Source organism: Miscanthus floridulus, unplaced genomic scaffold (genome assembly GCF_019320115.1).
Source record: "Miscanthus floridulus cultivar M001 unplaced genomic scaffold, ASM1932011v1 fs_907_2_3, whole genome shotgun sequence".
Classification (NCBI taxonomy): Eukaryota; Viridiplantae; Streptophyta; class Magnoliopsida; order Poales; family Poaceae; genus Miscanthus; species Miscanthus floridulus.
The window spans coordinates 24,686-51,500 of record NW_027097438.1 but is presented as its reverse complement, the minus strand read 5'-3'; the positions used below and the strand labels follow the sequence as shown (position 1 = coordinate 51,500).

General features: G+C 46.3%; 1 protein-coding gene across 1 annotated transcript; it reads left to right on the top strand.

Annotated features, from left to right (window-relative positions):
* Positions 1 to 26,747, top strand: LOC136533519 (uncharacterized). Its single transcript, XM_066526073.1, has 5 exons — positions 1 to 79; positions 3,349 to 3,455; positions 23,690 to 24,520; positions 26,126 to 26,278; positions 26,364 to 26,747. The coding sequence occupies exons 1-5, from the start codon at positions 1 to 3 to the stop codon at positions 26,745 to 26,747; spliced, it is 1,554 nt and encodes a 517-aa protein (XP_066382170.1).
* The last annotated feature ends 68 nt before the right edge of the window (positions 26,748 to 26,815 follow it).

The window sequence follows — 26,815 nt, the reverse complement described above, 5'->3', positions numbered from 1 at the left end:
ATGGGTCTGCTGGCGCTGAAGCGTCTCATGTCCGTCCAGCGGGAGCGACGTCGCCGGCGGCGGCGCGGCCAAATCCGAGGCAAGCCTCTCCCCCTCTCGGTTATTCAGCACTGCTCTCATGCTATGTGGATTTCCTGTCATCTGTAGCCTCTTCTTCTGAATAACAATGTTTTAAATAGCAGGCTAAGCCTCTTAGCGGCAGCCTCTTCAAAAGGCTAAGAAAGGCTATAGCGAGCTAAGCCATTTAGCGGCTGAGCAAAAAATATATCAAACATCATGTAATTTTACACATAATAAAGATATAGAAGATGAAAATATTACAAATACCAATAGGGACAGATAGTTCAAAGTCTTACTAACACATTACATCAAAGTTCGTAGTTCATAAATGATACATCATACATCACATAGGGACATACGTGAGTTCAAAGTTCATACAAAGGTGATAGACAGCTAGACAAACAAACAAAAGGCATGGAGCCATAGGCCATAGTCTGGGACAACTTCATATCCCAGCGATTTGGGCCTACACGTTAATTGGGCCGATGGAAATGAAAGCCCAGGCCAAATAGCGGCGCTAAATGAACCACAATTTAGCGGAATTAGCGCGCTATTAGCAGGTAATAGCGGGAAAATCGTTTAGCGTTAAAATCATGGTAGCTTAGCGTTGGTCTTCCAGATCCGCTAAATAACGCTATAGCGTCCGCTATAGCGCGCTATTTAAAACTTTGCTGAATAATAATGCTCCTGTCGCCACAAAACGGGGAAAACTGTTCTCTCTCTCTCTCCAATTTGGTGAGAGCTTACTGATTGATTCGTCTAGACTGACCCAAGCGAGCCCGCCAATGTTCATTTGGCAGTAATCTGAGATGGTCCATTGGTACCAGTACCATGGGTGTATGAACAGTGTTCGATTTGTCGATTCTGCCTGTTTATCAGTTGCAAGTATGAGCAAGTGTGTAACTGAGTTAGCACCACAAATATGAATTAAACAATATTGGTGGCTAAAAAAACCTTTAGATTTGTTCTGTTGCTCCTTCTATTCTCTGTATCTTCTCTGCCTTTACTATATCTTCTTTGAAAGAATAATCAGATATTATATTGTTCATGTCTTTAGTTTATCATACTTCATAAGCTTATTCTCTTCTGTTCTTTGTATGTACAAGGTCCCTGAAATGATTTGAGAGGTCTCAAGTTATAACATAACATAGACCATATATTTTAAGGTAAAAAAAATGTATTTAGGAGAGTGAGCCATTGTCTACCTTTGATTAGTTCCTTGTTTTGCTTCAAATCAGCACATCCTCGCTAATGCGAAGGGTATGTTTCAACTTTCAACAGTTGGATCACCAGACCACAAGTTTGACACGGTAGCCCAATCACATGAAAAAACTTCCTAATTTCTAATTGGGTTCCATGTGCTGACAGTGTGCTGTTGAAAATTGGCAAGAATTTGTAGAAAGAGAACCAAAGTTAACAAAGAAACTGAGTGGTAAACTTCAGAACAGCGAAAGAACTGTATAGTAGATGAAAATGCCTACCAGCCTAGTGTTCATATTTCAGTTTTTTCAATAGGATCATTGCAGGAACACTTATGAACAAATATCTAGTTGGTATATGTGTAAACTTACTTTCTAGATTAAGATCTACTGCAGATACTATATACAGCAAAGGCCCCTTTTTTTATTCTGATATTTTTGGACGCACATTGTGGCGAGGCTGGTACTAAAGTCCTATCCCAAAAAATGGTCTGTGATTTGTCTTTTCCTATCTACAAGTAGCAAAGATTATTGAGTATGGATTGTGTAGTCGCATATTACTGAGACACCAGAAATCATATAAAATCAATTTCACTTTACCTATAATTCTGTAGTAATCCTCCACTAGCTTTTAAAAAAAAGTAATTCTCCACTACAAGCTGCAGGCATTGCAGTTGCAGACTCACACATAACAAATCACAGTACCCAATACGATGAGTGCCTGCAAATTGTTACTCTTGATCACATGCCATCCTACCCCGAGCTTGACCTTTGCTTCCATTTGTTGTGTGGCAGAAAAAGGTGCTAACAATATAAGCATATCATCTGATTGAAAGATACCACAATGTGGAATCAATCTTTCAATATTCATTTATATACCTCACACAGGCATATCGTCGAATAAGTTGTGTGTAGCGTCTTGAGGTCAACCGCGTCATCGGAAGTGATCATGGGCGCAGCCGTGGTGGTGATAGGCAGTGACGCAGTGTGGGTGGGTGGGATGCAGAAACAGCTATCCCATTCGGCTTGGGGATGGCAGGTGGCTTTGGGCCTGCCGGCTGCCCGTTCTGTGATTGTACCTGGAGTGCACAGAACAGACTTAGCCATGTACTGGTGTGGGCATAGGCGTGTAGCCATCTGCTATGAGAGCAGACGAGTGGGTAGAGGTAACATCCATGTGGAGGCATGGTTCGCGCGCGACCGAGGTCGAGGGTGGAGACTTGCTCTGTGGCAGGGGGGAGCATGGCTCGGCTCAGGGGTGACCGAGGTCAGGGACAGGGCCTCTCTACCACGCTGATGGGGTCAGTCTGCGTTAAGCATAGAGCTAGCGTTCCTTCTGAGCCAGGATGATGGCGTGGGAGGGTCTAGGGCTCTAGGCTCACAGTGGGCATCGATCTGGGGGCTGGAGCCGATCTCTTCAGTGGCCAGCGGCCAGACACTCTGCATGGCATCATGCGACATTGGAGGCTGTGGCCTGCCACGGCGAAGTGCTGCCACCAGGCACCAGGCACCCGACAGCTTGCCCGCGTGCCGGAGGTGACGAGTTGGCTCGATCCGACGGTTCACAGGTTAATGTGTGACGTGGATAATGTGCCCGCCTGCAGTTCGCCCCACAGAAATTCCAAGATAAAGAAACTTTGGTTTAGTCATCGATTTTCTGTAGTAATATCTTATGGATGATATGACATTAGCCATCATATGCTTGCACAAAAGAACAGTATTGGGTGCCAATGCCTTAGTGTGGCAGAAAGATTAGATTAGAGTATAGACTATGAGGGATGAACAAAGGGTGTTGGGTGGGGGAATCTATGTCACTGGTGGTTGGGCCCCACAACAATTCTCTGTTGGATTAAATGGACTTGATGTGGGTGAAGATTGTAATACCTTGCATGAGTACATAGGTCAATTGAAGTTCTTTTCTTATACTGACACTAGTCATGTGGTATAAGCTTATCAGTTTTATTGCGTAACATTTTTTCTAACAAACTAATTGCATCTTTATGGGGAGTCCATGTGCTTGATCTTGCATTTATTTTGTATTAGTGTCTTTACTATTTACTTGTCATAACTGGAATGTGTTGCATTACAGATGCGAAAGTTGCTTCGCTAGCTAATGGAAAGGATTCCAGCTGCCAACAAGATGGTAGTCCTCAAGGTCGCAAAAGGAGGAGATATTCTGGGCCAGACCTGCCAGAGGTATGTGGTAAAATGCAGATTATCAAAGTCCCATAAATTGGCCAAGGAAAATGATTCTGTATATTGGAACATGTTGAATAACTTTACTGACTATACATAAGTGTTTGTATGTAGTTGGCTGGGTGGGGAATCAAGAATAGGCAGAGAGGATAAAGGCCCCACATGTGGGCATAGGTCACAAATAGGTGGACTTATGCTGTCTAAGTAGAACCTACCAGCTGATGAATCTTATCTTTTATCTCTGCAATCTCCAATGGTCCTACTGCATTCATACTCTTGCTTTGTTCAAGCTATTACTGATACGACTCCCGAGCAGAACCACTCAAGTAGTCTGAAGACCTCTGCACTTAGCCTACACAATGCCTTCACCCTTCACTGTTATGGTACATCCACCCAAGCTTCTCTGCAACACACATTGTGCCTCTACTTCTATGCCCAGTCTGTGTTGCCCTATTGGCCTGTATCCAAGATCATCCTGTTCCCCCCATCGTTTCGGCCCCGGATGACAGGGACAACTTGTGTCTCTTCACTTGCACAATGATCTTTGGGTGGTATACTATTATGCAGACCTTTTTTTTTCAAAGCAACATAGTATTTACCAAGGTATATATATTGCATCTTGCACTTTAGCTACAGAATCTTCTGGAGATTGTTGCACTTGTAGGGTGCTCAGGCTGTTTGAATATTCCGTGCACTCTTTTTATCTGATTTAAAATGTCAGTGTTTATTTCTGCTTGTTTGCTTCTCATGCCTTTTTCTAGCAAGCGCAAACAGATGCATCTTGGTTTGGACAAATATCACATAACCCAATATTGTTAATATCATGGGAAGGAATGTTTTGTAGTCATGCCATGTTGAACCCAATATTTGTTAATATGATGGGAAGGGATGTTTAAGGGAGGAGGATGGTGTAGATGGTCATGCAATGTTGAACCCAATATTGTTAATATTTTTTTCGCGAACGTGCACTGTAGCACGTATTTCATTAAGAGGAAAAAGAGAACATCCAAACAAACAACGCCAGCGTCGACCGAAGGTAACCAAAGGTTGCTCCGATGAGTTGCACAAACATAAAACAGAGCGGCAAACAAAAAACCAGAGGAAGCCGGCAGCGACCACACAAGAGACTAATTACATGAATGAACTGAGTGACGACAGGGTAGAATACCTGGCTCGCAACCACAAGGCTGCCTCCTATAGGATCTCCAAACACAGCTTGCGAGCGTCCTTGGCTTCATTCCTGAAAGTCCGTGCGTTGCGTTCCTTCCAAAGCACCTATCAGGTTAGCATGACGAGCGAATCAAAGCCCTTCCTGCTGCCTCGGGGCACCCTATGCCTAGCCCAGGTCCACCAGAGGAAGGGTGACACAACCCAGCAGGATATGATCCAGAGTCTCGGAGGCTTGAAGACACATGATGCAAGTGTCATTGTCCTGCAGCCCATGTCACATCCGCCGATTCGCGGTCCAGCAACGACGATGTAGAGCCAACTAGAAGAAGAACCTGGCCTTGGGCGGTGCGCGCTCTCCCAAATCAACTTAGCACCGAATGGCGAGGTCGATCCGATGAACATCGCACCATACGCCGACGCCGTAGAGTACTTGTGGTTAGCGGACCAACGCCAGATGACAGAGTCCGGAACCCCCGGCATGAGCTGGACACCGCGAACCCACTCCTAGAGGTCCAGGTACTGGAGGAAGACTTGAACAGTTTGTGCCCCAGTTATGTCGGACACCCAGGCGTGATCAGCTAGACCCGACGCCACAGACCGTATCCTCGCCTTCGCCCGGGGGACTGAGGCGAACACCGCAGGCGCAATTTGGTCAACACAACACCCATGAATCCAGGAGTCTTGCCAGAACAGCGTTGGGCTCTCGTCTCCGACCACCATCATGGTTGTTGCACGAAAGAGGGCACGTGTGGCCTTGTCTGACGACGACAGAAGGTCGATCCAAGTTCTGTTCGGGTCAACCTTCCGCACCCAATCCCAGCGCAGTCTGAGAGCTAGACCGAACCTTCATAGGTCGATGATGCCGAGACCACCAAGCTCCTTGGGCCTGCAAACCACCTCCCATGCCACGCGACACATGTCCGGGCTCACTGTGGCCGACCCAATCCAGATGAACGATCGATGTAGCTTATCGATGCGGTCGACCGCCCATGGCGATAGGCACACGTCAATGGAGAGGTGCACCGGGATGGCCGAGAGCGTCGCCTGTGTCAACGCCACCCTGCTCGCAGTGTTCATGAGATGACCTTTCCAGAGCGGAATATGCGCCGCGACAGCGTCAATGAGGAATTGCTCCTCGCTCCGGCGCAGCTTGCGTGTAGAGAGAGGGATGCCCAAGTACTTGCACGGAAAGGCTCCGATTGTACAGGACAGCATGTTCTCAACCAGCTGAAGCTCCTCCTGTGAACAGGCAATCGGGTTGGCGACACACTTGTCCAGGTTTGTGTACAAACCCGACGCATCGCTGAAGATCTACAGGATGGTTTTGATGGCGACGATGTCGTTCACCTCTGGCGTAATGAACATGATGACGTCGTTTGCATATAGCGACACCCGTGAACGCACCGTGGCGCACCGGAGAGGTGAGAAGATCGACTGGGACTCAGCCCACCGGATGAGTCCGCCAAGCACCTCCATAGCTAGGACGAACAACATCGGGGACAAGGGGTCACCTTGCCGCAAGCCTCTGGCATGGCAGATGTGGTTGCCCGGTCTGCCGTTGAGGAGGACCTTGGTGCTAGCCGATCCAAGGAGGATAGACATCCAGTCCCTCCACCGCTGACTGAAGCCGAGCCATTGTAGGACCTCCAAAAGGAAATGCCAACAGACGGAGTCGAAGGCTTTTGCAATATTGATCTTGAGGAGGAGGCAACTACGCTTCTTCTAGTACAAGGTCTTGCAGGTTAGGTGAACGGTGCAGAAATTATCATGTATGGACCATCCCTGGATGAACGCGCTCTGACAGGGATGCACCAGATCATTGAGCACCAGAGCAAGCCGACAGGCAAGACATTTGGCAATAAGCTTTCCAAAGCTATGCATTAGGTTGATCGGGCGGTAGTCTCTAATCTCCTAGGCTTCATTCTTCTTTTTGAGGAGAATCATGAAGGCATCGTTGATTAAATTGAAGTTGCGCCCGTCCAACGACCAGAACGCGTTGAAAGCGTTGACGACGTCTTGTTTGATGATCGGCCAAGCTACTTTGTAGAACAGCCCGGTGAAGCCGTTCGGCCCCAGAGCTTTGTCCGACGGCAACTCCGAGATGGTCGCCTAGATCTCGAACTCGGAGAAGCAGACGTCCAACATGGATAAATCATGCTAGGTGAGACCCAGGTTGTCGAAATTCACAGTGGCCGCTCGATGGAACGGAGTGCCGATGTAACAGAACCGACCAATTATACGAAATTAAGTAAGAAAATCATCCACCAGAGCAGACGATTGAACGAACTTAAGCCCGTATAACCCGGTAGTCTGTGAAATCACGAAGGATTTCAAACCAACTCGTGTCCCAGCCATGATCGTAATAAGTTTAGCGGTCACCATCACAAATTACATAAAAGTTCGCATCACAGATACATCAGAGTTTAAACATAGTTATTACAAACCAGTTCGAATAAAAGTAGCGGAATTCGTTTGTTTAAAACCACACACACTCACACAGAGTTTAAATATAGTGCCAGCGAATGATCATCTCCAACAAAAGCATTAGATGAGACGTAAGGAATGACCATGCCCATGGTCCTAAGCATCACCCATCGCAGGATACAGGCAGTTGATACAGTAGCCGTAGTACATCTGCCCATCTGCAACAAGTGGGAATAAAACCCTGAGTACGAGAAGGTACTCAGCCAGACTTACCCGACATAACCGAAAATAAACGACACCAAGGATTATGAAGGGCTTTATAGTAGGGTAGCTGACTCATTTGCAAAAAGAAACATTTTTAGCATTTCAAGCACCTTTCTAAAAGCATTATTGCCAAGTTAATTATTATTAACCTGTCACTAGGTTTGCACCTATACTAGAGTAAACATGTGATTAAGCAGATAACGATAACCAAATCATTAAACAACTTCCATACTGTCATATTCATTATAACTGTCCAAGTGTTCCATAACATTTACTACGATGAAGTAACTCAAGTCAAGTGCTCACTATCCAGGAGCGATGGCGATTCGAATCGATTCCTAACCAGCTGGTGATTTATTCCTTACACAAACCTCACTCACCCGCTAAAGTGAGATATTGATCACCGAGTCAACTTTCCAGGAATCTCGAGTTTGCCAGGAACCACATGTACCCGGGGGCCGACCGACTGCACTTTGGCCTTATCATCCCGCCCCCGTGTCCTACCACACCTGCTCCGGCACAGTGCGTTGCGGGCAATCTGCTCGGCCCGAAAAATCTCCCAGCTTCGCGGTCGGAAGGTACTTTATCCGGCCAGCTAAATGTAAGGCATGCGTTCAACATGACTCGAGGCCCAACAACGGTCGGTCCTTAATCGACACAGACGGAAACACTACAGTCCAAAACTCTGCAAGTCTCCGTCCGGCCTCAACTTCATTTAACACTTAGTTATACCATGACTTCATAGTCATCCAAGCAGATCTAGGTAACCACCTATAGCTCGCAGGTGACAGGAAATCACCCGACTTCTACCGGTCTAAGCCAGCTAAGCATTGACTCGACTGCGGATACCAGGGTAACAAGGATGTAGTATAACAAAGGTAAGCAAGGTATAATGCAGCAACGGTTGCAAATAACTCCTGAACGTAATGCATCAATTAAAGTAAAGCATTTAATCAAATCATTGCAAACCGGGAGAAAAATGCTCCGGGGCTTGCCTCTCTCGAAGGAGCTCGGACGGTGATCGGGGCACTCCGGAAGTTCCTCAACGTCCTCCTCGTCGGCTTCTGGCACTTCCTGCTGCTGCACCTCGAGCTGCTCCTCGGGCTCCTCGGGTATGACGACTGGGTTCTCGGTTTGCGATCCTGTATGATGCAATACGCGTAAGTGATTATGCAAACGGTGCATCGAAGGAGATGGATGCAATGGATAGGTTTAAATGCAAGATAGTCAACATCATCCAAGAAACTATACTACAAGCACCTGTCATCTACTGCATTCTCTTCTACTACTAATATGTTAAGTTAACCTATCTTATAAAATGCTTCAAAGATACACCAAAGCTTTACTAATTTCTTAATCACACTTAAAGCAACACTTGCTTAAACCCTAATTAATAATAGGTTTGAATAGCAACCTATATTTATGATGCTCCTAAAAATCTGAGAAAATTACAGTAGCATAATACTACCCTAAACAGACTACCATAAAAATTTCATGGCATTTGGATAAGTAAACTATCCTACACAAAAATGACAAGCTATAGCATAAAAATGAGCATGAAATTATTTTGTACTATGAAAAGTGTCAAACAACAGAATTAATATTTTTCCTAGGTTCTTCATGGTATATAATGACTGTCCAAAAATTTTCACATGCATGTTTTATACAAAGTTTGCTCTCTAGCAAAAATAACAGAAATCAGCCATTAAAGGCACTTGAACTACACCTCAAAATTTTTCCACAGCACATGCATGAAACATATTTTTCCTAGGAAGTACATGACATAAGAAGATGAACAAACTTGAAATCATATTTTTCTGAAGACTATAGATTTTTCTACACATTTTTCAAGTTATCAGCAATATACACGATTAAAAAAATCCTATAGAAAAGTATCCCAAAAATGACATGCAAAAATTTTCCCAAGTAGATCTGATGATAAGGAACCTAGCAAAATTTGTTTCAACAAATTTGGAGCAAGTTTGAGCACCCAAACATTTTTCAAACCATTTCAGATTTCAAATAATAAAGAATAAATGGAAATCAAATCATTTAAACGTTACTGGGCCAGCCCGTGGAAACGAACTGGCCCACGGCCACAATCGGCCTGCTCAGTCCGAGCGAAGGGGCGAGCGGCGGCCTGGCTCGGGGCTCGGCCCAAGCCAGCCTGGCCCAGCTCGGCCGGGCAAAGGCCACGCCACTGCGGCTGGGCCCTGCTGGTCAGCGACCGAGAGCAGGGGAGGCGCTCTGCCGGCCGGTGCTCACCGGCGGCAAGCCCTCCCGGTGGCGCGGGTGGTGCCAGCGTGTACGCCATGTCGAGCCGCAACGGCTGGGATGGTGGAGGTGGCCCGGCGGCGTGACGAGCCACCTGGCCGCGACAGTGCGCTCGCCGGAGAGGAAGGAGGCGGCTGCGCTTGGTTCTTACCTCAACGACGGTGGCTGCAAGCGAACGCAAGCGAAGCAGAGAGGCTAGGCGGAGCTGCTGGTGGCGTGAATCGGGGAATGGAGGCGTGGGAGGGGTATGCTGCTGTCGAGGCAGCGGCGGCGGCGGTGGCGAGCTCGTGGTGCGCGCGGGCGTGAGCTGCTGCTGTTGCTCTGCGGCTGAGAGAGCGGGAGGAGGAATGAGGAGGAGGCAGCGCTGCGGGGCAGAAGAAGGCGCGCGCGTGGAGGTGGAGTCAGGCCGTGGCTGCCGCGCGGCGGGCGTTGCCAGCGCAGGGTGGCCACGCGGCGAGCGCGCCCTGATGCGGTCGGGACACGACGCGGCGCGCCAGCGGGCGAGCGAGCGCGGAGACAGGCCAGCGCGCTGGGCTGGGCCGGGGCGAGGCGAGCTGGCGCGGCGCGGGGCTTCACTGGGCCGGCTTCGGCCGTGGGCCGAGAAACGAGGCGGCGGCCCAGGAAAAAGGAAATGAAGATTTTCAATTTATATTTTCAAGATATTTTTAAAATGCCAACTTTCAAACATTATTTTGAGCAAGAAAATGACCTCTTTTGAAAATGTACCAAAAATGAAAGTTGCTTAGAATTTAATTCCCTACAACTTTGCTTTTATGACCAAAGTCCAATTCTATCTAGATTTTAAATTATAGAATCAAAGTTAAATTTTAACTCAAAACCCTAATTTTGGGAAATTACTTTGGAAGCAAAATTTTGAATTAATTTGAATACAAACCTTGCTCCAAAAAAAAAATTGTGCTAAACAATTCTAGATGATTTACAAGCACAACCAACAGTTTCTACTCAACTAGCAAGCAAGAATCAGAGCAAAACAACTCTAATAAGTGTATGCATCATTTACTTTTCACAAACATGTTTCGTATGTTTCGAAGTAATGTTTCAGTTGTTATATGCAAGATTACGCATGTATGATTATGATGCTTGATGATGCACGATATGTATGATTAGCAATGCCTAAATGCATGCATAACACCGGGATGTTACAGCCCTCCCCCCTTATAAAAATCTCGTCCCGAGATTTGGGTTACGAACCATTTGTTATAAAATTCTTCATAAGCTTTTTGTAGATACTCTCCTATTTTCCAAGTTGCATCTCCCTCATCATGATGATCCCACTGTATCTTGTATGTTTTCACCACACTATTCCGAGTAGCACATTCCTTAGTGTCTAACATTCGGACTGGTTGCTCACGATACACCAAATCTGATTTGAGTTGAATACCTCGAGGTTCTATTCTTTCCTCTGGAACACGCAAACATTTCTTGAGATGTGATACATGGAAAACTGGGAAAACTGTACTCATTGTCTCAGGTAACTCTAACTTGTAGGCTACCGGACCTCTTTGTTCTAGGATCTTGTATGGTCCTATGAATCTCGCGGCAAGCTTCCTTCGGATTCCAAACCTTTTCTTCTTTATTGGCGTGACTTTCAGATAAACATAGTCACCAACTTCAAACACAAGGGGTCTCCTTCTTTTGTCTGCATAGCTTTTCTGACGTGATTAGGCCGCTTTCATATTCTGCTGAATAATCTAAACTCTCTTCTCGGCTTCTTCTACAAAGTCAATGCCATAATACCTTCTATCTCCAGGTTCGACCCAATTCAATGGTGTTCTACATTTTCTGCCATATAAAGCTTCGAATGGGGCCATCTTGATGCTTTCTTGATAACTATTATTATAAGAAAACTCAGCTAATGGTAACCATGACTCCCATGATCCCTTAGAAGACAATACACAGGCTCTTAACATATCCTCCAAAATAGCATTTACTCGTTCAGTCTGACCATCTGTCTAAGGATGATAAGCGGTACTGCGAATCAAACTAGTTCCTAAACCTTTGTGTAAATGTTCCCAAAAATGAGCCGTGAACTGTGAGCCTCTATCAGATATTATGGTCTTTGGTATACCATGCAACCTCACAATTTCTGCGATATACTTCTCGGCATACTGAGGTGGTCTATAATCTGTTTTGACCGGCAAGAAATGAGCGGTCTTGGTAAGACGATCCACAATTACCCAAATTGAATCATGTCCTTTTTGAGTAGTGGGCAAACCTATGATAAAATCCATGCTGATATCGTCCCACTTCCAACTAGGGACTGATAAGGGTTGCAACATACCAGCAGGTTTCATGTGAATGGCTTTCACTCGACAACATGTGTCACATCTGACAACATATGCTATAATTTCTTTCTTCATTTTGGTCCACCAATAGCGAGATCTTAGTTCTTGATACATCTTACTACTTCCGGGATGGATAGATAGCTTAGAAAGGTGAGCTTCATCCATGAGTTTATTCCTAAGCTCTCGATCCTTGGGAACCACAAGACGGTCGTCAAACCACAACACGCCCTGTTCATCCACTTTAAAGTGTTGAGACGGCTTTTCTTTTATTTTCTCTTTGATGTGGAATATCCCCTTGTCGGTTTTCTGGCCTTCTATGATCTTACTTTCCAAAGAGCAACTAATCTGAATACTATGTAACACAGCAGGATGCATTAGATCGAACCCATCTTCAAGTAATGGCTGCACATTCAAGTAATGTGACTTTCTGCTCAAAGCATCTGCCACTACATTGGCTTTACCAGGATGATATTGCACATTCAAGTTGTAATCCTTGATCAATTCCAACCATCTACGATGTCTCATGTTTAGCTCTGGTTGGGTAAAGATATACTTAAGACTCTTGTGATCCGTGAAAACATTGCACACATTACCAAGTAGGTAATGTCTCCAAATTTTTAGGGCGTGCACAACTGCAGCAAGTTCAAGATCATGTGTTGGATAGTTGACCTCGTGTTTTCTCAATTGACGTGATGCATAAGCAATGACTCTCCTTTCTTGCATAAGAACACAGCCCAATCTAGTCTTTGATGCGTCGCAAAACACATCAAATGGTTTCTCAATATCTGGTTGTGCTAGAACCGGAGCAGTGGTCAACAGTTTCCGCAAAGTGTGGAAAGCTGCGTCACACTCCTCTGTCCACACAAACTTGTGATCCTTCTGTAGGAGGCTTGTCATCGGTTTGGCGATCTTCAAGAAATCTGGTATAAAGCGACGGTAATAACCCGCTAGTCCTAAGAAACTTCTAATCTCAGGAACTGTGGTCGGTGCTTTCCAATTCATAACTTCTTGCACCTTACTTGGATCGACTGAAACTCCATTTTCTGACAGAATATGACCAAGGAAAGGAACTTCCTTCAACCAGAATTCGCATTTGCTAAACTTAGCATACAATTGATGATCCCTAAGCCTGGTCAAGACAGTTCTCAGATGCTCTTCATGATCTTTTTCGTTCTCGGAGTACACCAGAATGTCATCGATGAACACTACTACAAACTTATCCAATTCTGGCATGAAAACTGTATTCATCAAGAACATAAAATATGCAGGAGCATTTGTCAAGCCAAAAGACATGACAAGATACTCATACAACCCGTATCTGGTGGAAAATGCAGTTTTTGGTATATCCTGTGGCCTAATCTTGATCTGATGATAACCGGATCTCAAATCTATTTTTGAGAACACCTTGGCCTTGGATAATTGGTCAAACAGAACATCTATATGTGGCAAGGGATATTTATTCTTGATGGTCACAGCATTGAGTGGCCTATAATCTACGCACATTCTCAACGTGCCCTCTTTCTTCTTCTTCACAAACAAAACGGGACATCCCCATTCAGACTTGCTTGGCCGAATAAACCCCTTTTTCGACAAATCTTCTAATTGCTTCTTTAGCTCAGCTAACTCATCTGGAGGCATCCGATAGGGTCTCCTTGAAATCGGAGCCATTCCGGGGACTAGCTCAATTCCAAACTCAATCTCCCTATCTGGCGGAAGACCAGGTAGCTCATCCGGGAATACGTTCGGGAATTCACACACTACCGGAATCTGATGAATAGGAATGACTGCCGTAGCACATGTAACACTTATCAGGTCTGTTCTTCGAGGCAATGGTACTTGGAAAGTACCCTCACCTAGTGGATCCTTAAGGGTAAGTACTCGACTTCCAGTATCTATGACTGCTCCCCAATCCTTCATCCAATTCATCCCTATAATGACATCCAAGACTAACCCAGGCATAACTATCAAGTTCACTCGGAACTTCCTGCTACCTAATTCAAGGGTTGCCCCTCGAACCATCCGGTTGGTCAAAACATCAGCCCCTGCTGAACTTATACGGTAACCATAACCCAATTCTGTGCATAGTTGTTCATGTTTCTGTGCAAATGCTTGACTCATAAAAGAATGCGATGATCCAGAATCAAATAGAACAACTGCAGGGTTTTCGTTGACAGGAAACTTACCAGCAGTGACGGGCTCTCCCTCTGAGATTTCATCCACTGTTGTACTGTGCACTCTAGCATTATAAGTCTGCTGCTTCTTCTTAGGCGGGTACGGACAAAACTTCGAGAAATGACCGGGTTGATCACAGTTATAGCAGGGTCCTCTCACTGTCCCGGCAGATCCCACAGCTCCCTTGGAACTGCCTTGCACCGCAGTTGCGGCTGCTCTGTTGGGCTGTACTGCCATCTTGTACGGCTTTTGAGGTCCACGGAAATTCTGGCTTCTTGGCTGAGGTGGCCTGAATCTAGCGCCAGGTGCCGATGGGCGATATGGAGGACGACCTCCCATAGGTGCTCTAGCTTGAGACGGCCCACCTTCAAAGACTCTCTTGCGTGTCTTGGCGGCGGTGCTGGCGTTGTTATTCTTCTCCTGCTTCAGACAGTCGCTGATGAAGTCGTTGAATCTGATGCGGTTGTTGGTACCGACATGCTTCATCATTTTTGGATTGAGACCCCTCTTAAAACTGGCTATCCTTTTAGCATCTGTGTCAACCATGTCGGAAGCATAGCGACACAAGTTGTTGAAAGCATGCAGGTATTGCGTCACGGTCTTGGTGCCCTGGTTCAATGCCAGAAACTCTCCCAACTTCATTTCAGTCAGCCCGGGTGGAATATAGACTCCACGAAAGGCCTCAGCAAACTCTCTCCAAGAAATTTGAGTATTTGGAGGGAAGGTGGTGCGATGGTGCTTCCACCACATTCCCGTCGGTCCTTGCAATTGAAGTGCGGCATACTCCGTTTTCAGAACCTCAGTCATCCTCAACACACGGAATTTATCTTCCATCGTGTTGATCCATTCCTCAGCATCGAGTGGCTCCGTGGCTTCCTTGAATACGGGTGGCCTGGTGTCCATGAAATCTTTGAAGCTGCTATATTGGTTTACTCCCATGCCACCACCTTGATTGTTACCACGTTGAACGTTGTTGGCGATGGTGCGCAGAAAATCCTCCATGTTCTTCTGAGATTGTTCCGTGTTGCGCTGACTCCCGAGCAGTTGTGCGAGAAACATCTCGGGGGTAAATGGGGGAGGAGGTGGCAAATGCGGTTCATGGGGAGGCTCATTATTGTTGCCATGGTTTCCACCACCACCACCACCCGTCCCCGTACCGTTAGCACCGGGCTCAGCGGCCTCATACGTGGTTCGGCGAGTGTTTGTCATCTGCATATTTCAGCAACAAGTAATGATTGAGTGAAGCTGTAATAATTGCGAGTGAAGGAAAAATTATGCCGTACTGAATTTACTGGAGAGAATAAATTCATACAATAAAACAGAGGCACAACAATCGCATTCCAATTAAAACAACAGCACTTAATCGAATTACTTAAACGGCAAACATCGCGTCCATACAATCACATTGCCAGCATACATACACTGGACTTTTTATGCGTTCAGATATCGCATTCGAGAATCAAGTTCCAACCACATACCAAGTCTCATACGTTCGAAACAACATACGATAGGTTACATGCCAACAAAAGAAAGGTCATCGCGACAGGACCTAGATACTAGCGCAAAGCAACTAGCCTACTCCTCGGGGCCATCGTCGGGATCGGAGACGTCACCATCGCCTCCCGGTGAAACTATAGGCTCGTTCTGGTTGTCGTCGTCGATGTCCATGCCAGCGGCGTTCGGTGGAGCATATGGGCCAACCCCATTGTAGAGCGCGTGAAACTCCTCGTGCAGGTTGCCGTTGTATTCCTCTAGCTCATCGACTCTCTGCAACAGAAGGTTTCGTGCGTTCCAGGCTTCATTCCTTTCCTGAACCAACTATCCAATCATGCGGTCTGCATTGTTGTTGGCTTAAGTCAACATATGCACTCGCTGCATAGCTCTATCACCTCTCTCAACCGCCTGATCTCGCTGTAAGTTCATATCAGCCAACTGCTCCTGCAAGCTAGCTATAGCTCGTGCCTGTCTCTTCTTCTGCTTCTTCCCTTTTAGCTTATCCTCACTACGCAAACCAGTCAAAGTACAGTAAGTACTCTCGAGACCTTCATACGCTCTGATGGTGGCGAACATAGCACTCATTGCCTGGTTTTCGCTAGCCTGTCCTTCAGCTGGACCTCTGACCAATGCACTTCCTTGAGGCTGAACCCAAATGGCGTCGCGAGGATCATCCCTAGGAAAAGTACCAGCTAGAGCTGCTACAAGCTCACTGGGAAATCTGCTCATAATGTCCCTGATGACACGGAAGGCTGCTCCCTCTGCACCCTCAGCTGGAGTACGACCCTCAAACTCCAAATGCCAACCATCCCAATCTGGAGCATCACCGAGAGCAGGAACCGTGATCTCCACCACTGCAAGTCCATCATCTGCCAACTGGCTCTCATTCCAAGAGTACACCGGCTCTTGACCCTCTGGGTACCCCACATCATGGAGCACTCTCCAAAGCAAAGTTGGCATGCCAAACTCGCTCAAGAAGGTGTCCGTGGTGCGGTGCTCCCTCAGGGCCAACGGACGTCGGGGTGCTCTTCCTCCGGTGGACTTACGGGCGGTCTGCTTCGTGCGGGCCATCTGTAGCAAAAGTTCTTTTATTACTTCGGGGAAACATATTTTAGATGATACAACTTTTATCAAAATGAGATAATCAATTTATAAGGGGAGGAATGCATGAGATGAATGAAATGCACCAGTAACATGATGTATGTACGTGTCGTACGTTCTCACAAACTTAGGAAATAAATAATTTCTAACGACTAATTCGGTGGCATACAACGATCTCTCAATACGTAGCTAATACGTTCTACACGATAGCGTTGTTATGTACCTGCAGAAGATTCATTTCAGCCCAATTCCCAATGAATGCATAAAAGTAGTAAAGTTTTTCTCTACACGCTCTACACGAATCCCCAGATACGTGTACAACGGTAGTAACTACCCGAACCATCGTCCTATTGACGGCATCGCCTCCACAGACGGAAGACCCATACATGAGATACCTTTGTAAAACATGCGTAGAACATGTAATTACTCCGGCATCATATAAGCATTTACCCTAGATCGGCGGTGTATCCGATCATGCTCTCACAACTCACACTTACCGATGCGTAGAGGCAAATGATCCATTCATTACCACTCAAACAAGTGGCACTCATACAATAGCACGCCGTATGAGCGACGAAAGAGAAATATGGTGCAAGAACCCCTAGTCAGTACTTAATTAAGCCACCTAAAGTCCTTAACTGGGCATAAAGGATATGATCACTGACACACTTTATAATTTTAAAATCACGTTTTCCAAATGCCTTTTGTTTTAAATACACTTGTGAACAGTAACACGCTAAACCATGCTCTGATACCAGCTGTAACAGACCCGACCAATTATTACCCGGTAGTCTGTGAAATCACGAAGGATTTCAAACCAACTCGTGTCCCAGCCATGATCGTAATAAGTTTAGCGGTCACCATCACAAATTACATAAAAGTTCGCATCACAGATACATCAGAGTTTAAACATAGTTATTACAAACCAGTTCGAATAAAAGTAGCGGAATTCGTTTGTTTAAAACCACACACACTCACACAGAGTTTAAATATAGTGCCAGCGAATGATCATCTCCAATAAAAGCATTAGATGAGACGTAAGGAATGACCATGCCCATGGTCCTAAGCATCACCCATCGCAGGATACAGGCAGTTGATACAGTAGCCGTAGTACATCTGCCCATCTGCAACAAGTGGGAATAAAACCCTGAGTACGAGAAGGTACTCAGCCAGACTTACCCGACATAACCGAAAATAAACGACACCAAGGATTATGAAGGGCTTTATAGTAGGGTAGCTGACTCATTTGCAAAAAGAAACATTTTTAGCATTTCAAGCACCTTTCTAAAAGCATTATTGCCAAGTTAATTATTATTAACCTGTCACTAGGTTTGCACCTATACTAGAGTAAACATGTGATTAAGCAGATAACGATAACCAAATCATTAAACAACTTCCATACTGTCATATTCATTATAACTGTCCAAGTGTTCCATAACATTTACTACGATGAAGTAACTCAAGTCAAGTGCTCACTATCCAGGAGCGATGGCGATTCGAATCGATTCCTAACCAGCTGGTGATTTATTCCTTACACAAACCTCACTCACCCGCTAAAGTGAGATATTGATCACCGAGTCAACTTTCCAGGAATCTCGAGTTTGCCAGGAACCACATGTACCCGGGGGCCGACCGACTGCACTTTGGCCTTATCATCCCGCCCCCGTGTCCTACCACACCTGCTCCGGCACAGTGCGTTGCGGGCAATCTGCTCGGCCCGAAAAATCTCCCAGCTTCGCGGTCGGAAGGTACTTTATCCGGCCAGCTAAATGTAAGGCATGCGTTCAACATGACTCGAGGCCCAACAACGGTCGGTCCTTAATCGACACAGACGGAAACACTACAGTCCAAAACTCTGCAAGTCTCCGTCCGGTCTCAACTTCATTTAACACTTAGTTATACCATGACTTCATAGTCATCCAAGCAGATCTAGGTAACCACCTATAGCTCGCAGGTGACAGGAAATCACCCGACTTCTACCGGTCTAAGCCAGCTAAGCATTGACTCGACTGCGGATACCAGGGTAACAAGGATGTAGTATAACAAAGGTAAGCAAGGTATAATGCAGCAACGGTTGCAAACAACTCCTGAACGTAATGCATCAATTAAAGTAAAGCATTTAATCAAATCATTGCAAACCGGGAGAAAAATGCTCCGGGGCTTGCCTCTCTCGAAGGAGCTCGGACGGTGATCGGGGCACTCCGGAAGTTCCTCAACGTCCTCCTCGTCGGCTTCTGGCACTTCCTGCTGCTGCACCTCGAGCTGCTCCTCGGGCTCCTCGGGTATGACGACTGGGTTCTCGGTTTGCGATCCTGTATGATGCAATGCGCGTAAGTGATTATGCAAACGGTGCATCGAAGGAGATGGATGCAATGGATAGGTTTAAATGCAAGGTAGTCAACATCATCCAAGAAACTATACTACAAGCACCTGTCATCTACTGCATTCTCTTCTACTACTAATATGTTAAGTTAACCTATCTTATGAAATGCTTCAAAGATACACCAAAGCTTTACTAATTTCTTAATCACACTTAAAGCAACACTTGCTTAAACCCTAATTAATAATAGGTTTGAATAGCAACCTATATTTATGATGCTCCTAAAAATCTGAGAAAATTACAGTAGCATAATACTACCCTAAACAGACTACCATAAAAATTTCATGGCATTTGGATAAGTAAACTATCCTACACAAAAATGACAAGCTATAGCATAAAAATGAGCATGAAATTATTTTGTACTATGAAAAGTGTCAAACAACAGAATTAATATTTTTCCTAGGTTCTTCATGGTATATAATGACTGTCCAAAAATTTTCACATGCATGTTTTATACAAAGTTTGCTCTCTAGCAAAAATAACAGAAATCAGCCATTAAAGGCACTTGAACTACACCTCAAAATTTTTCCACAGCACATGCATGAAACATATTTTTCCTAGGAAGTACATGACATAAGAAGATGAACAAACTTGAAATCATATTTTTCTGAAGACTATAGATTTTTCTACACATTTTTCAAGTTATCAGCAATATACACGATTAAAAAAAATCCTACAGAAAAGTATCCCAAAAATGACATGCAAAAATTTTCCCAAGTAGATCTGATGATAAGGAACCTAGCAAAATTTGTTTCAACAAATTTGGAGCAAGTTTGAGCACCCAAACATTTTTTAAACCATTTCAGATTTCAAATAATAAAGAATAAATGGAAATCAAATCATTTAAACGTTACTGGGCCAGCCCGTGGAAACGAACTGGCCCACGGCCACAATCGGCCTGCTCAGTCCGAGCGAAGGGGCGAGCGGCGGCCTGGCTCAGGGCTTGGCCCAAGCCAGCCTGGCCTAGCTCGGCTGGGCAAAGGCCACGCCACTGCGGCTGGGCCCTGCTGGTCAGCGACCGAGAGCAGGGGAGGCGCTCCGCCGGCCGGTGCTCACCGGCGGCAAGCCCTCCCGGTGGCGCGGGTGGTGCCAGCGTGTACGCCATGCCGAGCCGCAACGGCTGGGATGGTGGAGGTGGCCCGGCGGCGTGACGAGCCCCCTGGCCGCGGCAGTGCGCTCGTCGGAGAGGAAGGAGGCGGCCGTGCTTGGTTCTTACCTCGACGACGGCGGCTGCAAGCGAACGCAAGTGAAGCAGGGAGGCTAGGCGGAGCTGCTGGCGGCGTGAATCGGGGAATGGAGGCGTGGGAGGGGTATGCTGCTGTCGAGGCAGCGGCGGCGGCGGTGGCAAGCTCGTGGTGCGCGCGGGCGTGAGCTGCTGCTGTTGCTCTGCGGCTGAGAGAGCGGGAGGAGGAATGAGGAGGAGGCAGCGCTGCGGGGCAGAAGAAGGCGCGCGCGTGGAGGTGGAGTCAGGCCGTGGCTGCCGCGCGGCGGGCGTTGCCAGCGCAGGGCGGCCACGCGGCGAGCGCGCCGTGACGCGGTCGTGACACGACGCGGCGCGCCAGCGGGCGAGCGAGCGCGGAGACAGGCCAGCGCGCTGGGCTGGGCCGGGGCGAGGCGAGCTAGCGCGGCGCGGGGCTTCACTGGGCCGGCTTCGGCCGTGGGCCGAGAAACGAGGCGGCGGCCCAGGAAAAAGGAAATGAAGATTTTCAATTTATATTTTCAAGATATTTTTAAAATGCCAACTTTCAAACATTATTTTGAGCAAGAAAATGACCTCTTTTGAAAATGTACCAAAAATGAAAGTTGCTTAGAATTTAATTCCCTACAACTTTGCTTTTATGACCAAAGTCCAATTCTATCTAGATTTTAAATTATAGAATCAAAGTTAAATTTTAACTCAAAACCCTAATTTTGGGAAATTACTTTGGAAGCAAAATTTTGAATTAATTTGAATACAAACCTTGCTCCAAAAAAAAATTGTGCTAAACAATTCTAGATGATTTACAAGCATAACCAACAGTTTCTACTCAACTAGCAAGCAAGAATCAGAGCAAAACAACTCTAATAAGTGTATGCATCATTTACTTTTCACAAACATGTTTCGTATGTTTCGAAGTAATGTTTCAGTTGTTATATGCAAGATTACGCATGTATGATTAGGATGCTTGATGATGCACGATATGTATGATTAGCAATGCCTAAATGCATGCATAACACCGGGGTGTTACAGCCGAGCAGGCCGTTGTAGTAGTCATACACTGCGTCCGCCATCTGCTCATTAAGGACAAGGTCATTCCCCTGGACCCTGAGCGAGGTGATGTGGTTCTTTCGACCGCGGTGGCAAGCCTGAAGATGGAAAAACCTCGTGTTGGCATCCCCTTCGGCTAGGAACATCAATCTGGAGCGCTGCCTGGCGATTGTTCTTGTGAGGGACACGAGGCCAAGGCATTTGCATTTCATGTCCTTTCTCAGCGCAATCTCCTCAGTCGATAGGGGTTGCAGGTCTTGCGCGTAGTCCAAACGCAAGGTGACCTCGCGTGCAATGGCTAGCTGCAGCCGGACGCTCCCGATTTTGCGCATACTCCAACTTTTCAGCGTGCGCGCGACGTTCCTGATTTTGTAGTCCATGATACGGAATGCGTCTGCATGAAGCAAGGTCGGTTCCCATACCGAGGCGACGACGTCGAGGAACCCAGGCAGATTTGTCCAGAAGGACTTGAACCGGAAGCGCTTGCGCGCCCAGGGAACGACATCCGTGCGTAGGAAAAGGGGTGCGTGGTCCGAACAGTCTGACGAGAGCGCTTGCAGCTGGTGGTTCGGGTACAGTTCCAACCAATCCACCGAAGCGAAAGCGCGGTCAATGCGCTCGAGCGTTGGGTGTAGGCGCTCGTTAGTCCATGTGAGCAGGCGACCGTTGAGGTGTAACTCCTCGACCGCCACCGCTCCTAGAAAACTCCCGAAGCGGCGCATACACCGGCGATCAAGGCGGTCGTTGTTCTTATCCGCCGCGCGGTAGATCATGTTGAAGTCCCGCAAAGGAGCCAGGGACCCAGCAGTGAGGAGCGGAGAGCCGCGAGCTCGTTAAGAAAAGCCTGCTGGGCATTAGCATCCAGCGGCCCGTAAACGACCGTGATCCACCAGGCCAGCCTGGGATTAGAGCGACTGGCGATTTTGGCAGTTACCGAGTGTGACTGCAGAGACACATGCGACGCCGACCAGGCGTCCGTCCTCCAGCTGAGGAGAACTCCACCGGCGGTATTCACAGCAGGCAACAAGGCATACTCAAATGATGTTCCTAGGCATTTAGAAGCAAGTTGGCTGCAGACATTGGAGAGCTTAGTCTCGTGCAAGCAAATGAGCGACACCCTCTCCTGGACGATCAAGTCCCTAACGACGTTGCGCCGCGTGTGACCATTGAGGCCACGGACATTCCAGACGAAGATGTTTTCGTTCGACATGGACAACAATTGGCGACAAGGATGCAGAGGTTGCCTAGACCTCAAGCTCGACCCCCTCGACAAGCTGGATGCCGTCGATCTCACAACCGGCCGGGAACAACATCCTGATCGCTTCCCGCTTGGACTCCGAGAGGGGCCCGCCGAACAGGGTCAGGTACTCGTCGAACTCGCCGTCCGCTCCAGTCTGTGCAGCCGGTTGCTACGGGCGTTCTCCCCACTTGGCCATCAACACGTTCTGTGCCTGCACCGTTGGGTTGGGTGCCCTGCATCTGCTCTTGGCTGTGAGCCTGCTGCTCCGATGTGGAGTTGAGAGCGCGTTGTCCACCACACGGCGCCTCCTGGGGGCACGTAGCCGTGGGGGCTCAACTAGAAATATCATGGGAAGGGATGTTTAAGGGAGGATGATGATGTAGATTGTAGTCAGGCAATGTTGACATTGTTTTGGCCATTGACCCCACGGGGCAGGCGGTAGGAGAGTGGGAAGACAGATCGATGTATTGTTTTTCAGACATCAGTTTATATATTGCCGACATTCCCCAACAACCTTCCTATCCTCGTATCCAAGCTAAACCAATCTGCTAGACCAAATAGCTAGCCTAACTGAAGCCTAACAAATCTAAACAGCATACCAACTTCTGCCAAAAAGAAGCTTAGGCCTGATCTTGGCCTGGAGATTCTCTGCGCTGTCCAATCCGGGACACCTCTTGCGCTTTTTCATATTTTGATACTTCACACAGTGGCGGATCCAAAGGGGGGGCTGGGGGGGCTCCAGCCCCCCCTAATTTCTTCATTTCAATGCTAATTACTGTAGCAAAAGCTTGATTTCACCGTTAAATCTTCGTGCAAATCAACATCTCTGTTGTTTTAGCCCCCCCTTATCCCGCATCCCACATCCGCCACTGACTTCACATGACAGTTAACTGCTCATGCTTCAGGAATACACTTTGTAATTGCTAACCTTTACTCTTTGTAAAGACATTAATAGGCTGTTAGTGAAAATGATATAGTGACCTTTATACAATGATCAACCTACTTATCGCAGTGAATGTAGTATTAGTACACTATTGATCTCTGCATTGCATTGACTATTGTGCAATCTAGCACAGTGCACCTATGGTTACATGTTACTCTCCTTTTTTGCCTTCTTGCTGTTTACAATTCAAACATTAACTTTTCCACACCTATATGCAGGACATATGGCGTCATATACGTTTCCTGATGCCACTGCAAGGTGCTGCCTGTGTGTCTCGTGCCTTTCTAAGTTCCTGGAGGTGTCGCCCTGACATTACCATCAGCTGGAAAACACTAGGCTTGGATAAGAATTTTCATGGAAAGGATGAAACTGCAAAGGATTTCAACAGCATAGTTGACCAGATTCTGAAAAACCGTTCAGGCATTGGCTTGAAGACTCTCAAGATAGATTTCTGTGATTATAAAGCTGACACTTATTCTTATCTTAATAATTGGCTTGAGATTGCTATTACACCAGAGCTTGAAGAACTCACCCTAGATCTGTTTTCAAGAAAGGCGAAGTACAGTTTCCCGTGCTCCCTTTTATCTAATGGGAGAGGAAACTCGATTCAGCATCTAAAGCTTGTTTGGTGCGCCTTCAGTACCACAGTCAGGCTAGATTGCTTGAAAAACCTGACTAGTCTGCATCTGCGTGACGTGCATATTACAGGGAATGAGCTAGGGTGCCTCTTCTCTAGTTCATCCGCTTTGGAGCGATTGGAATTACATGGATGCCATAGGATAGTTTGCTTGGAGATACCTTGCCTCCTACAGCGTCTCAGGTATCTCAGGGTGTTTGCATGTGAGAGGCTGAAAGTGATAGAGAGCAAAGCTCCAAATATATCCAGTTTTCATTTATCAGAATTCCAAGGAAAATTCTCACTTGGAGAATCATCATTGCATCTGAAGGACATGATGCTGAGCATGAACTGCACTATCTCCTTTGCTCGTGCCAAGCTTCCATCCATCGTTCCAAATCTTAAATCTCTTTCCTTAGCTTCAGACTATGAGGTTTGTATTGAACGACCCTCCAGCTTAGCTATCCAATACTGGGAGTTGTACATTTTAGTTAATGAAAAGTCTGATACAGTAGCTAATTTGTGGGATGGTGTTAATCTCAAGTGTACTTTCAGAAGATGTGTGGACAATAGGTTAATGTATCTTTGGTTAGAAGTTGTACAACTATCTTCTACTATTTCGTTTAGTAATGATGATGATGCTTTGATATGGAGGTTCACTTCTAATGGGATATATTCTTCTCAGTCTTTATATAAGATAGTCAATTTTAGAGGTATTTTACCAGTCCATGTGCCTGCTGTTTGGAATCTGAAAATTCCCCCTAGCGTACATTTCTTTCTTTGGCTTTTGTCCAAAAACAAGTTGTTAACAAGAGATAACCTAAGTTTAAGAAGGAAAGTAGAAGAGTCTTGTCTGTTTTGTGTAGAAGCTGAATCTGTACATCACCTCTTTTTTGATTGTGTGGTTGCAACTCAATTGTGGGTTTGTCTTGCTGAGGTGATTGGCAGAAATATAGGTAGATCTTTTGAATCTATTGGAGTCATGTGGCAAAGTAATAAGAAATTCCTAGTGGATAATATGTTTTGTGCTGCTACCTTGTGGGGGATTTGGAAGCTGAGAAATAGTCTATGTTTTCAGGGCTGTCTTTGGAAGGATATGAAAATTCTTATCCAGCACGTTGTCAATATGATCCAGAATTGGAGACTGCTCTGTCCCAAGGAAAAACTCCTGGAGTACAATCTGAAACTGGAGAAGCTGAGGAATATGGCAATAAGGCCTCATCTGCTGCCTGGATGTCCCTGCTAGGCCCGGGGTGGCGATGAACGACGCCGGTGAACTCTCAGTCTCGCCGGAGAAGATGAACTGCACACCCACACACGCGAACACTTGGAACGAAGGACACGAGAATTTGGTGCTGCCAAAAGCGTAGCGTTTTCTAATCTTGAGTTCTCCTTTTATTGTATGAAAAATACAGAGAGAGCAGAGCTCTCGGAGGCCGACTGCACGTCACCTGGTAGCGCGTCCATCCCCACGCGTGAGACGTCGCCCACTCCCGATCACTCGGAACATGGCGAGCTATTCTCGGCCACTTCCCCTACACGCACGGCGACCACAGAATGACGGCTCGTGCGCATGCATAACAGAAAGTAAACATGCAAGCCTATCTAACTTACAGACACAAGACTTAACTAACAGTCCCAGGTAGAGCAGGACTGGAAGAGGTACCTCTTCAAGTATGCACATGATTGGCACCACCATGCCCTCCCGGAGGATGTGAAGGATCATGTCGTCAGCTGTGAAGAGTTGGTTGGAAAAACGTGTGATAACAAGTGGCTTAGCTTGGCTGAATTCAAATCTGCTTGGCTCATGTAATGGTGGGGTTGGTGTGTGCTTTGTTAGCGCTCGATGATGAGCTGTGTTCTTTGTTAAACTGGATAAATGCTGTAAACATTTTTGTCTTGGTTAATGCTAAGGCCGGGGCATGGCCCTTAAACTCTAAAAAAAAGGTTTGTATTGAACGCTAAGGTGATTATAGGGTAGGTATGTGCTTATCAGAACTGTGGTTTTAATCTTGGAATCTGAGAAATCTTTTTGCAGGTGCCTAATACACCACTGGTGTCAAAAACATTCCTCCATCTCAAGTATTTGAGTATTACTCTTTCTGAAGGGGCATTTTCCCCATATTATGATTGTTTCTCTGCGGTTTCTTTTTTTGATGCTGCACCGTCCTTGGAGACTCTACTGTTGGGTGTAAGTCATTGTTAATCCTGGAATGGCATATAGTAACTATGGGGCCCAGACCACTAATTTCCCCATATTGGCTTTTCATCTTCAGGTAACACAATTACAGATGAAGCATGAGCCGTTTGTTGGAGAGCCTTCGCCTCATAATCAGATCATGGGAACCCGCCACAGCAACCTTAAGAGTGTGAAGATCAGTGGTTTCTGCTCTGCAAAGAGCTTGGTTGAGCTAACATGCTATATTCTTGAGTATGCTACATCACTTGACTGCCTTACGCTGGACACCACTTGGTTTTTTTTCCCTAGGTGCTCTGATCACGAAATTAGCAAATGTCCACCATTGACCAAGAATATCATCAGGGACTCCCAGAATGCTCTCCTGGTTATCAGAGCATGGATTGAGGGGAAAGTTCCCCCCTCGTTGAAATTTAATGTTCTTGCGCATTGCAGCAAGTGCCATAATGCTGATGAAGACTGAGCAACCATAGTTATAAAATGTACTTATAGTTTTTGATGAGCTCTGCTCTGGGTGGAAAATTATGCTAT